Source organism: Nannospalax galili, unplaced genomic scaffold (genome assembly GCF_000622305.1).
Source record: "Nannospalax galili isolate Female #2095 unplaced genomic scaffold, S.galili_v1.0 scaffold1532, whole genome shotgun sequence".
In the NCBI taxonomy this organism is placed as follows: Eukaryota; Metazoa; Chordata; class Mammalia; order Rodentia; family Spalacidae; genus Nannospalax; species Nannospalax galili.
This window is the reverse complement of record NW_008330832.1, coordinates 68,019-80,555: the sequence shown is the minus strand read 5'-3', so window position 1 is coordinate 80,555 and position 12,537 is coordinate 68,019. Positions and strand designations below refer to the sequence as shown.

At 48.0% G+C, this 12,537-nt stretch overlaps 1 protein-coding gene across 1 annotated transcript; it reads left to right on the top strand.

Moving 5' to 3' along the window:
- The first annotated feature begins 3,840 nt into the window (after positions 1–3,840).
- Nutm2f (NUT family member 2F) lies at positions 3,841–10,505 on the top strand. The gene is given in 10 exon segments (XM_017803094.2): positions 3,841–3,898; positions 6,093–6,437; positions 6,440–6,698; positions 7,520–7,648; positions 8,158–8,297; positions 8,757–8,909; positions 8,912–9,033; positions 9,303–9,357; positions 9,360–9,418; positions 10,074–10,505. Coding segments are annotated over 10 exon segments (1,752 nt in total).
- Positions 10,506–12,537: the final 2,032 nt, after the last annotated feature.

Sequence of the window (12,537 nt, the reverse complement as noted above, 5' to 3'; positions counted from 1 at the left end):
TTATTTCTGTTTACATACCTGATATAGCTGCACTTTTCCACAGTTATACCTTCATTGAATTTCTTTCTGCAACCCCTTGGATGTAGTCATTCCTTTCTTCAGGTCTTTGTATTGATTCCAGAGCTCTCTGAAGGGCTGGTTTTATGGACATGAATTCCTTCAGCCTATTTATCTCATGGAAGATTTTTCTTTCCCCTTTGACTATAATAGACATTTTGGCTGGGTATAGTAATCTTTTTGTTGGCATCTGTGGTCATTTAAAACTGGGAATGCTTTGGTCCAGGCTCCTCTGGCTTTCATAGTTTGCACTGAAAAGTGAGTAGTAATCCTAATGGGGTTTCCTTTATATGTGACTTGTTGTTTCTCTTTAGCAGCTTTCAGAATTGTCTCTTTGTTTTGTATGTGTAGTATTTTTACTATGATGTGCCGTTGAGAATATCTTTTCTGGTCCTGTCTGTTTCGTGTTCTATATGCTTCTTGTATTTGTATGGGCATGTCTTTCTTTAATTTTGGGAAATTTTCTTCTACGATTCTGTTGAGGATCTGGTTCATGCTATTATCTTGGTATTCTTCCCTTCCTGTATGCCTATGATTCATAAGTTTAGTCTTTTTATGGTGTCACACAATTCCTGCATATTCCATTCTTGAGGTTTCTTAAATTTTCCATAATCTTTGCTTGAGTGGTCTAGTTCGTCCACTTTATCTTCCAGTCTTGATATTCTGTTTTCCATTTCATTCATCCTATTGGTGAGCCTTTCTCTTGTCGCTTCTAATCGGCTTGCTGAGTGTTTCACTTCGTTCCTTATTTCAGCATGAGTAGTCTTCTATATTTCTAGCTCTTTTCTGAATTCATTCAGAAGTTTGTCCCTATCTTCCTTCAGTTCTTTGATTTGTTTGTGTGTTCTTTAAGTTACTGAAATTCTTTTATCATGTTTATAATTGTTCTTTTGAGTTCCATGTCCTGCATTATGTCTAGGGGGTTCTCATTGTACTCCTCTAGAGGACTATTGGTATTTGGTGGGGATATGTTATTTTGTTTTTTCATGTTATTATTTTTTCTCTGTGATTTTGACATGTGAATTTCTTTTGTAGTTTCTGATTCTTGTGTGAGACTCAAGCCTTCAAGTTTAGGTCTGCTTCTTTTTGTAAACTTTATGTGCCTTTGTAGTTTACTTTTGGGGCATGAAAAGATGGTTTAGCTAAGCTTCCGGTTCTCTCTTTTGATTTTATATTGGAGTGGCCAGATTGATTTTGTCTTCAGGAGTTCCCACAGAGGCCCAAGTCAGATGAGGATCAGATGTTCTCAGGCTTTCTTCTAAGGTCTAGATCCCTCCAGGAAAGATGTTGTCCTCGGGAATTTGGGGGTTGGATTGGCCTGGGAGCAGGGCCCAGGAAAAATACTGGTCTCGGGCAGCTGGTGGCCATGCCATCTAGAGATGCAAAGGGAGGTGGGGGCAGGAAGAGGCCCGAAGGTCTCCTGGGGACTACAGGGAGGAACTGGGTTGGTCTGGATGCAAAGGATCAGGAAGCTGAGAGGTCAGCCCTGGTGTCCAGGAAAGAGGCTGGCTGGTTGTGCAGCCAGGGAAGCAGAGGGAGCTGAGGGATGGACCAGGCCCAGAGGGCTCCTGGGCACCATGAGAAGGAACTGGGTTGGTCTGGATGCAAAGGATCAGGAAGCAGTGGTGGTTCCCCCAGTGTCTTGGGTCCCAAGACAAGGAATGGGACAGTACCCAGGCTAGGAGGAGAGACAGGCGGGGGAGATGGGATGGTGAATGAGGCTGGGGGAGTCAAGGCACGGAGGGAACGCTGGACTTACCCAGGAGAGAGGCTGAGGTCAGCCGGTTGTGCAGGTCCAGTGAAGCAGATGGAGGTGATGGAGGGACCGGGCCCAGAGCTAAAATATATTTTTTTAAAAAGACTTGACAATCAGGTCCATCTCAACCTCTTTTCCTTTCCAAACCTCTCCCACCAGCAGGGACACTGCTAACACCTGTCAGGGAAGTGAGGTCACCACCCAACAGGATGGGTTGTGGTTCTCTGGAGAGTCACGCCACATCTCTATCAATTTCCTAACAATCTTTTCTTGTCACAACACAACAGCACAGTCTCCTATCATTTGACACTAATAAAATGACATACTATCAAAACAAGCTTTAAAGGGGTGCTACAATAATACCCATGCACACAAAAGGGCAACTGCTCCTCCAGTTATGATGCAGAATATCCTAATAAACCCATCATCAATGGAAAGCACCAAAAGTAAAATGCGCATTTCAAATTCCCAACAACCAAAGCACTGTAGCCTAGCATGCCCTACCCTAACCATGCTCAGAAAATATACTAGCATATAATACGCTAAAATCATCATAAAGTTTATTTTATTATAGAGTTTAAAATATCTCATGTTCCTTGACTTGGGTGTTTTGTAGACATGACAGGCTATAAAGACACAAAGCACTGCACGCAAAACTGCAATTGACTCACCACAGCATTGAGAACTGGCCCTTTAATCCCCAGGCCATGTGGCTAATACGAGCTACTGCTCAATGTCCCTGCCCAGCACTGGGACAGGGAGCACCTCCAGTTTGCAAAAAGATCAAAATACAAAATTCAGTGATGCCCTCTAGTTTTGAGCTTTTCCTCTAGTATCATGGTAACATTAAAAAATTGTTAGGCAAACTCCATTAAGTCAGAGCCAGGCTGTTCCTGCCTTGAGGAAACTGGATTCCCTGATCACATGTATTTAAGAGGTAGGCAAGAAGAAAGCCCAGGTAGTGGACCCAGGATTATAATGGAGTCAGAAAGAAGGTGGGTGCAGATAGAATAAGAAAGACAAGGGGGCAGGCCCTACAGGTGATGGGTTTCTACTACCTGGAAAATCAGGGTTCAAGGAATGCTAAGTCCATTCATCGAGAGTACAAGAATATTTTCTTTCTGTCCCTCACATCTGGCCTCACTCTTTATTGAATCTAGAAGCTCAGTGGGGTACAATGCCTACTACATGTTCCAGGACTGCATAAGCCTACTAATGTTTTTATGTGAGACTGTCGGTTTTGTGATAGAGGCAAGACTCATACTTGTATTGTCAAATGTTTGCTGGCAGTAAAAGTATTCAATACTTTCTGATCCAAAGAGATAGGATTTCTGCTTTGGGTCCTGTGAGCTACACACTGAGTGAATCCTTGGTGGGCTGCAGCTTCCATTAAAGGGATGGCAAATGAAGCCTCATGCTGAAACATGCAGACATTCAAGCACTGTACTGGTTGGACACAGAAGGACTGCTTCCTAGAGAATGATATGCAGTAAATCCATAGATGAAGTAAATCCACAGATCTCCCAGGAAGAGCCTATTTTCAAACACCCTGTTCACTTCTGTCCCTTAGAATCCCCTGACTGTATCTTCTGATTTGTTTAGAGAAAATATAGTGAAAACATTTGGGAGTATAACGTCTGTAGGAGGGATGTAGGCTTCAGGATGAGGGGAATAAAACAAGGCCTACTGATAAAGAAATGAGGGAAGTCGGTGTCAGCGAAGCCAGGGTGCTATGACTATGGGAAAGAATTTAAATTTGCCTAGAAGCAGATACCAGTCATGTCCCAATCACCAACTCCAAGGCTGCATCATTTGAACTGACCCCAGGATTCCTGTCCACCAGCCACAGCTCCTCATGGAATGCCCCCCACCCAAGTCCTGTTGCTTTCTGCCCCTCCCCCACTGCAGAATGTCATATACACATTCTGGAGCTGTTTACTTTCAAACTTTCCCAGCTGTGGCTGGCTCTCTTGAGCATCTGTCACATATTGGTTACTCTCTCCATCCTTTACCTGAATTTTCTTATCATGGACCCCAGCAGATAGGCATGGCTAATGTCCAAGCCTATGCGGATATCTTCTGAAGGTAAGCCTGGATTGCCAGGGTATATGACCTGACTCCCTGCCACCTTTAATTTGTTGGGAATTTAAATTTGGCACTGGAAATGACTGACTGGGACAAGGGATGGGAAGGAGGCAGCTCTGGACTGCCCCAAGGACATCTCACCTAGAAAGGCTGACAAAGCCGATGGAAGTGACCTGAGACAGTGAGAAAAATCAAGATGCCACAGGGAAGTACTGGGTTGGGAGAAAGGGTGAGACAACCTAGACTGATTCTCTTGGGGAGGCAGGTACTGTCAATAGAGTTCATAGATATGGAGTGATGGTCACTGTGGTGGCCCAGGGATGGTCTGAGGGCAACAGCTGAGCAGTGGGTCATTTCTTCAGGAACTTGGAATTTGCTCTATGTGATTATGGATCTTAGGGATTTGCCTGGACCATGCTAGATCTGGAGAGAATAGTGGAGACAAATGATGTAGGTAGGAAACAGCTTAATGGAGTCCTCCCTATGAAGGTGGAGGCTACTCCATCAACTGGCATTCCAGAGCCCCTCAACTCCTTCCCATCCAAGGAAGGTTCTTTTCTTTTATTGAGTAGCTGGTGTTTTTGATTCTATAGGGGCAGAATAGCAGGGGAACTTCAACTAACAAGAAGATGAGTGATTGTTTTGAATTATTATACCTATTTTAAAAATAATGCTTTAGAGGTGGAGTCTTGGGACTGTGCTGCTCCCGGGGCCCATCATTTGACTAAGGCAAGAAGCCATACCTTCCTTCCTTTCTGTTGCCGGATAAACACCATGACAAAAGCAACCTGGGGAAGAAAGGGCTTATTTGTCTTACAGCTCGCAGTCTATCATCAAAGAAAGCCAAAGTAGGAAGTCAAGGCAGGAACTGAAGCAGATACCATGGAGGAAAGCTGCTTACTGGCTTGCTTCTCCTGGCTTTCTTATATAGCCCAGTCCCACCTGCCCAGGAATAGCACTGCCCACAGTTAGCTAGGCCCTCCTCCAAGTAAAAAAAAATGCCAATGAAAAAAATAGCCATAGGCCAATCTGATGAAGAAAATTCCTCAAGTGAGGTTCCCTCTTCCTGGTGTCAAGTTGACAACTGAAGCTAACTCTGACCAACAGGGAAGGGGTGTGGAGTACTGCTGGTTTCAGCACAGCAGATTCTGAGATGGCTGGTTTCCTTTTCCAGAGCCTTTAAAGAGCAGCATTTGGCTTAGAGCACATTTAGCTATTACTGCCACATAGGGGCACAACAGGTATTCTAGTTGTTAGGTGCAGGCCTTGTGGACCTAGCTCTCTGCTGAACACTTGGCACCTGGCTCATGTATGAATCTTCAGGGAGCTCACAGGAAAAGGATCACACATTGCTCTTATTTCTATGACCAATCTTGACAGCTCCTCCACACACCATTCCCTGGCCCTTTTCAGTCCTCTACTGGCACTGATGGGCAGACAAGGACATCAGGGAACCCAATGGCTACCTTACACACCAATACTGTGGGAACAGCTCCCAGCCATGGTTGGGACCAATGATCACTAGAGCCACTAGAGCAGGACTGTTTCCTGTGGGAGGTACTAGGGGAGGGACCAGTATGACATGATGGGTGGGATATGCAAAGAGAACCACCTCCAGAGTTCCAGGGTGCTAGGTTGGGGCTTTACACTGGTGTTTGCTTTTGTTTTGTTATGTCAGAATAGAAAAGGAGTGAGGTTTATGAGTGTGAAAAGAACACAGGGGTGGGGGGAATCTTTGAAACCTGCTACTTCCACAGAGGCCCTTGCAGTCAGAAACTGGCCTTCCACACTGGTACCTTGCTTCCTGGTGAGCATCATTAGTGGGACAGTGGTCCAGGCAGGTCAAACCGATCCATTTTGTGGGAAGACATCTAGAACATTGATGAGTTTTCTGCCAAGCATTCCCCAAAGAGCCTCCCAGAGGCAGGAAAAGCCGATGTGTTCCTTTCCACTGATGGGAATCAGGATACCTTGGTGAACTGGGAAAAAAAAATCCCTGCTGGAAAAGTGCTCAGCTAGACTAACTGAGCAGGAAATTGACTCTTGTGACATTTACAAAGTATACAATCTCCTCTTTCCCAGGACCCTGCCTTGTTGAGATTCCTACTCTATTTCCCACTGACTACCAGGGTCAAAAAGTCTCCTTCCTATGTCCTTACCTGTCCTCCCTCCACCCTCCCCTTTATCTCCACAGCATCATCGATGCCAGGACCGAACATGAGCATCAACCCTGGCACCTCCACGCCTACATTTACAACCCTGCCTGTTCTCCCACCTGCCCCCCAACCAGCACCCCAATTATTCTGGGAGCCTCCAGTACCCCTCATGACTGCAGGGATCTCTCCCAGGAACCCTTTAGTGCCATCAGCCTTGCCTAAGATGTCCTGGGTGGCAGGAGATGAGGGCTGAGGCCTGTGTGCAGCTGTGCCTCTGAACATGGTGCAAGTTGGCACACCAGGGAGGCCTAGCCAGCCTGTGTACAATGCCAACATTGTCCTCACTCAGGTGCCCCACAATTGCAGTGTCCCTGGGGCCCCTGATAGGGATGTAGAGCACCCTGCTCCCCTCCTCATGACGCACTTCCTATGAACACCTTTGTGAATGTCCCAGCCATTGCGACTTCCAATCGCCAGGAGGGGAGCTGGGTCCTGGGCCCTCACCCTCCAGTCTGACTTCCAGTTGTCCAGCTTGTGCAGATCACATACACAGTGAATGCAGTACCACCTCCTCAAGGGCCATATGGAGAGGGTGGCCTGGCCAACTTCCAGACCAACCCCCCAGAAAACTTGTCCGAACATGAGTCAGACAGGGATCCTGGTGTTTCCTGTACCACAATTTGGAGTCTAGCCTCTGATTCCTTCTAGCAGGGACTTGAGTGCTTAGGGTCCAGAGCACATCACAACTGGGTGTGGGGAAAAGTTGCCTGACATGATAGCCCTGTACATGTGGCTCCACCCCCATTGTTTTGGGAATTCCTTAAGGCTACAAGCTGGATGGCCCTCACTAAGGAAGTCTTTGGGCTTCCTGCTTCATTTTGATCCTCAGACATGTAAACCCTTGCCCCAGGGTTTAACCCTGGGTACCAGATCATTCTGTGCATTTTGTCAGTCAGTTCAACTGCCTATATGACCTGGGTGACTGGAACCACAGACACTCTTGCCACAATTCTGGAGGTTGTCCTGGACCTTGGGCCTGGCAGATTCAGTTCTATTGAGGGCAGCTGCCTGGCTGCCTCAGCTGTGTTATCATATAGGACTTAGTGGGAACTTAAGGGCCCCTTCACCCTTCAGAGAAGGACACTATCCCAACAGGGGAACCCTACCCTCATGACCTAAGTCTAGCTACCACCTAATGACCTGGCTACCATTTTCAATGACCTTCTCTTTGGGATTAGGTCATGAAGTCTGGGCAACAAAATCATTCAGTCTTGCATGCACCGTGATATGGAGGACTCATAAGAAGTCCAGGGAAACAGACACAGCCCTTGGTGTTGATGGGTGCTGCACAGTGAGGGGTCCTGGAGGCAGATTCCACAGGGTCATGAGAAGAGGGCATGTTGGGCTGAGGTAGCTGGGAATAGAGGGGAGCTTGTGGACTATGAGTGGACCTGATGAATTACAGACCAGTGCTTCGGTCCCTGGCCCAGTGGAGGCCCACCATAAATGTGGAGGAGGGACTGTGGAAGGGTCTGCAGGAATGGCAAGTCACAAGCAACTCAGACAAGATGATCTTTCATGAGAAGGCAGATAAGTGAGTCAGAGGATCTGGGGAAAAGGCTGTGTGGAGGGAGAACAGGGACTGCTCAGCAGGGGTTGGGCCTGGGGAACTTGTCACCCAAACACTGCCAAGAGGGATATCCAATAATTCAGCCCCTCCATGGGGTCTCCTTTAGCCCTGGAAGTTGTACAGTTGGATTAGGTTTGCCAGCCTTGTGCCAACTCCTAGACTTGGAACAGGTGCCTTTTGACAATGGACACCACTATCCTTGACCAGCGTGGCAGTCAGTTCTTCTGTGTGACTCTGGACATAGCCACAATAAGCCTGGAGGGGTGGGTCACTTCAGACTGATTTGACTTCTTGCAAGATGCTAAGGGATGTCGTCTGATCCAAGAGCTGTGGTTCTTCACTGGGATCAGCAGCGTTTGGGACTGAACTAGCACACCCCAGAACCTTATCCACATGCCTGCCTTTAGCAGTCTCCTTATGTGGGTGCTGGCCTGTCCTTCATCCAGGTCTGACTGAGCCTCCGTCATGCCCAGATTCACAGAATTTGAGAGAGCACAGGATATGGAGAATCCGAGGTTGGAGATAATGAGAGGCTTCCAGTGCCAACCACCTTCAGCCCCACTGAGTCAGGATCCTTCAAGGTTTCCAGCACCTGAGGTTGCTGAGGAGACAGGTGAGGGATCCCACATACCTGCTAGTATCTATGCAGAGGCCAAATCAGTCACAACTGGCTGTTGTCCCACATGTGGACATCTTCCTTCAGGGTGGGGCATCTGTCATGCAGGCTGAACAGCCCCCTACAGCCTGTGGTCCCTATTTGCCTTGGTTTTGAACTGGGTGATGACCAGGCCAAGACCATTACTTCTCTCTCCCCCAGCTTCTCCAAGGATCCAGTATACTACATGCTTAGGACCTGGGCCCTGGTCCTATAGAGGATCTGAAATAATGGTGGCGCCAACTGTTCTCCACATGACTGTCCTAGACGTCTACCTCATGCAATATGCCTCCTCACAAGTCTTTAGACCAAGTTGCCAGGATTACCACTGGGGAGCACAGTTTCCCTGAACCCTGCCCTCTATGGCAGGGGTGGGATGGATGCTTACCCTATCTACCATCATCCCCCATATCATAGTGTACACTTCCATGAAGAATGTCAACCTACTGGCACCCAGACACCAGCAGTCACCAGAGATCAGGGTATCCAAAGAGATCTTGCCTGAAGCCCTGCAGAAGTACATGGACATCATACACTGGCTGGAGGGACTTCCAGACTCAGTCACAGGGAACCTGAGGAAAAGGGGGACGATGACAACACTGAGGCAGAGCAGGAAGGGGTCAACTTACATCCAGACCCAGGACTCCTGAGCTATGTTGATGAGCTGTGCTCCCAGGAAAACTTTGTTGAACAGGTAAGCTGCATCTGGTGGTGGCCAGGTTCTGGGACTGGCATCCAAGGTCCTTGGAACTAAACTTGCTTTCTCTCTTTCTCTCCCCATCTCTCTCCCTCCCTTTCTCTCCTTCTCCTTTTCTTTCTGCTGGATGGTTGTCATCATGATTTAGCCAACAACATGCTATGAACCAAGATGAGCTGGGCTTTGTTTGCTGTTTCCCTGGCGGGCCTCTTGGCTTAGAGTGCTCCTTGGCCATGTAATGCATGACGTCTCCTTTCTGTTTACAGGTGGAGGCCATCATAAACCCCCGATTTATGGCTGAAATCCTTTCCCTGAAACCAGAGAGGATATGCCAGCTCCAACACAGCAGCTGGAGCAGGAAGAAGGACTCACTATTAACCAGGTAGGCAGAGGATGAACACCATGGGCCACAGGCAGACAAGAAACGATGGGACACCAGGGCAGGGTGAAAGGTAGAGAAGAGACATCCAGACACCTGAAAGACAGGGTAGGGATGGACACTAGGCAGCAGGACAGGAAGGAAGGACGCAATAGGCTAGGGGACAGAACAATACTAGGCACACAGGGAAAGGAAGGGACTGTATTCCTAAGACCCATGTGAACTTGACTCAACCTACGCTGCAGAAGTCAAGGTATCCTACCTGAATATTCTCCTACATGGGAGATAGGAGTGTGGAGAAGAAGAAGGTGAGGGTCTGGGGTATAGAACTGGAAGCAGCCCGGCATGGCAGCCAGGAGAGCCGCAGTCTCTGTCACTAAAACCCAGACAGCTGACCTCTTCCTTTTTGATCACCATACAAATGCTCTGGCCCGGGGCTGACATCCATGTGCTTATTTCCTCCCGCAGCTGCTGGAAAAGCGCAGTCTGACCTTGGAAAAGGAGCAAGGTGTGTGGGCACCTACCACTTCTGCTTCACCTCAAGCAGCCTCCAGTGCTCTGTGTTGGTCGTCTTCCAAAGAGCAAACAGAGGTGACTGTGGTCCCCAAACAAGGGTCAGTGCACAGACTATCCCTCATAGATGGCTTCCTCGGACCAGTGTCAAGAGGCCACCAGTGCAGAGATGTTGGTGCCTAAGCCTGTTGCTATCCTCTTGGAAAGTCAAGGGTCACCCTCACTAGGGGCGATCCTGCTCACTGCTGCTCCCTATGGCCCAGGAACTCTCCCACAAAGTGCAGGATCCAGATGTGCAGCCAATTTCACAGGAGCCTCTCGTACTGGAGGACTTCATGAGTCAGTGAACAGGAGCAATCAGGATGAGGATGAGGTCCCCAGTTCATCCTTTTTCCTGTCCTCTCAGAACCATCAGGTGCCCTGGAGACCATCACACAGCTCTAGCCCCGATGCAGGGCTTCCTGACCTTGGAATTGCTTCTCAGCCCTCATCTCCCCAGAAAGGGGCCTCAGCCCTGATAGCCCTCCAGCTGCCAAGTCAAAGAAGCAAGTTCTCATTGGAGGCCCAGGTCCTGTGACTAAGATACCCAGACCAGGGCCTGGTCCTGGGGAGTCTGAAGGGCTGCCCTTGGTTCTTGAGGTGGCTTGTCCCTCACAGCCTCAGAAGAGGAGGTGTGAGTCACAAGGTACCTGGAGGAGGAATAGGAAGAAAAGGCATTGAGCCATTTCTGGGAGATGGAGCCTCAGATTTCACCCTACCTCTATCCTGTACCCCAAGAGCCAAAGGCTCCTGCTCACCAGCTGGTACTAAGGATTGAGCTAGAGGGTAGAAGTGTTGGGAGAAAAGGAAGTGATGGAGGATAGGGGAGGGAACGGGAAGGAGCATCATTTTAAGAGTTTGTAACAATAGTGAATAAATGTAGTTTTGTTGAAAATGGTCTCAGGGCTGCTGCTTTCACTCTGACATCTGCTCTGTCCCATGCAGTGAAGGATGGAGGGAAGGACCCAGAGACGCAAGTTTTAGGGTACACAGGCACAGTCCCAGGTCTTTTGTAGATCTGCCCACTAATCCTGGAAAAAGGCAGGAAACTCCTGGACCCCTTGCTCTTGCTTGCTCACAAGGCCTCTCTGGATTAGTGGGCTTTCTTAGAGCATGCCATCATTATCTGTGTCCACAAAAACCATTGGGCAGAGAGTTGCTTTCAAGCCTGCAGCACTCTGGACCATTATCTAGATTCTGGAATTAGCCTAGAGACCTCAATTTTCTTAGGGAGATGTTCTGCCTCCCAAAGACACAGGTGAGAAGGCTGGCCCAGTCCTTGGCCAGCCAAGGCCTTCTTGTGTGGGTGGTCTGAAGACAAAGGTGGGCTTCTAGGGAGGCGGCCAGATGGGGAACATTCAGCTGACACAATCAGTCAGACTCCATCTCTCTAACAGCAGCAGCAAAAAGATCTCGTGTTCTCTGCCTGTGGTTGGAAGGCCCTACTCCTGTGGATGGCCTTTGCAGCTCTTTTTTTGTTTTTTCTTTACCAAGGATTAAACCTAGAACCTCTGTATGCTAGGTAAGCATTTTACCACCAAACTGCATCCCCAGCCTTATTTTAACTTTTTTTTTTTTGAGTCAGGGTCTTGCTAAGTTGTGCAGGCTGGCCCTGAATTCACTCTAGGCCAAGCAGGAGTTGAACTGGTGATCCTTCTGTTCCAGGCCCCCAACCCCCAAGTCCCCTGTAAATAGAACAGTAGGCCTGAGCCGCCAAGCCTAGCTCATAGCTTCACTTTTATTCTAATTCAAGAGCTGAAGGATGTCATTCAGGTCTATGTGCCCTGGAAGGACCGGCGAGAGGTTTTTTATTCATGGACTCTTAGCCAGGCTGCCCCATTCTAGCCAAGCAGATAAGACATAAGGTTGGCTTGGCTGAGTCTGTTCATCAGCCAGTCCTTGGCCTTCATTAAACATGGGTGTCACAGGAGGCTCAGGACAGAGGAGGACTAGGACTAGCTCTCAGGACAGATCATGGGTTTCTCTTAAGCCCTTCCAAACCTGCAAAGAATGTGTAGAAGACACTGGGCCATTTCCTGAATCCTCAGCTCTGACATCATTACAGATGCCTTCTGTGCAAACCCGTTGTCTTTGAACTCATTTAATCAAATACATGATGGTTAAGACTGCACAACAGTGGTTCATTTCTGAGCCTCATCTTAGTCCTCTGAAGGATGAGTGCTACCTTTCATGGCAAAATCCTTACTTAGATTGTCCTCTGTCTTAACTCACTCCAAAGACCAAACTCCTAGACACGTATTAAGGGTGTTTAAAAGATCGGAGGGCTTAAGATATGTTCTTAGTCTCTAAACAAACAACAGTAAAATCTCACACATGAGGAAAGAATCATAAAATTCATGATAAATACTGCTGTCCCCTTGCAATCCTTTAGCATGAAACTGAATGCAGGTTCTTCACAACGTGCCAAAAGAGAATCTCAAAGTCATAAAGTACACAAGCCAGGGTTTGACACTGGGACAGAAGGTTGTCATTAGAACTACACAGGAGACACCAGAACATCCCCCATCTTTCCACCTTCCTGTTTTGGCCAGCTACTGGTGCTGGTTTCC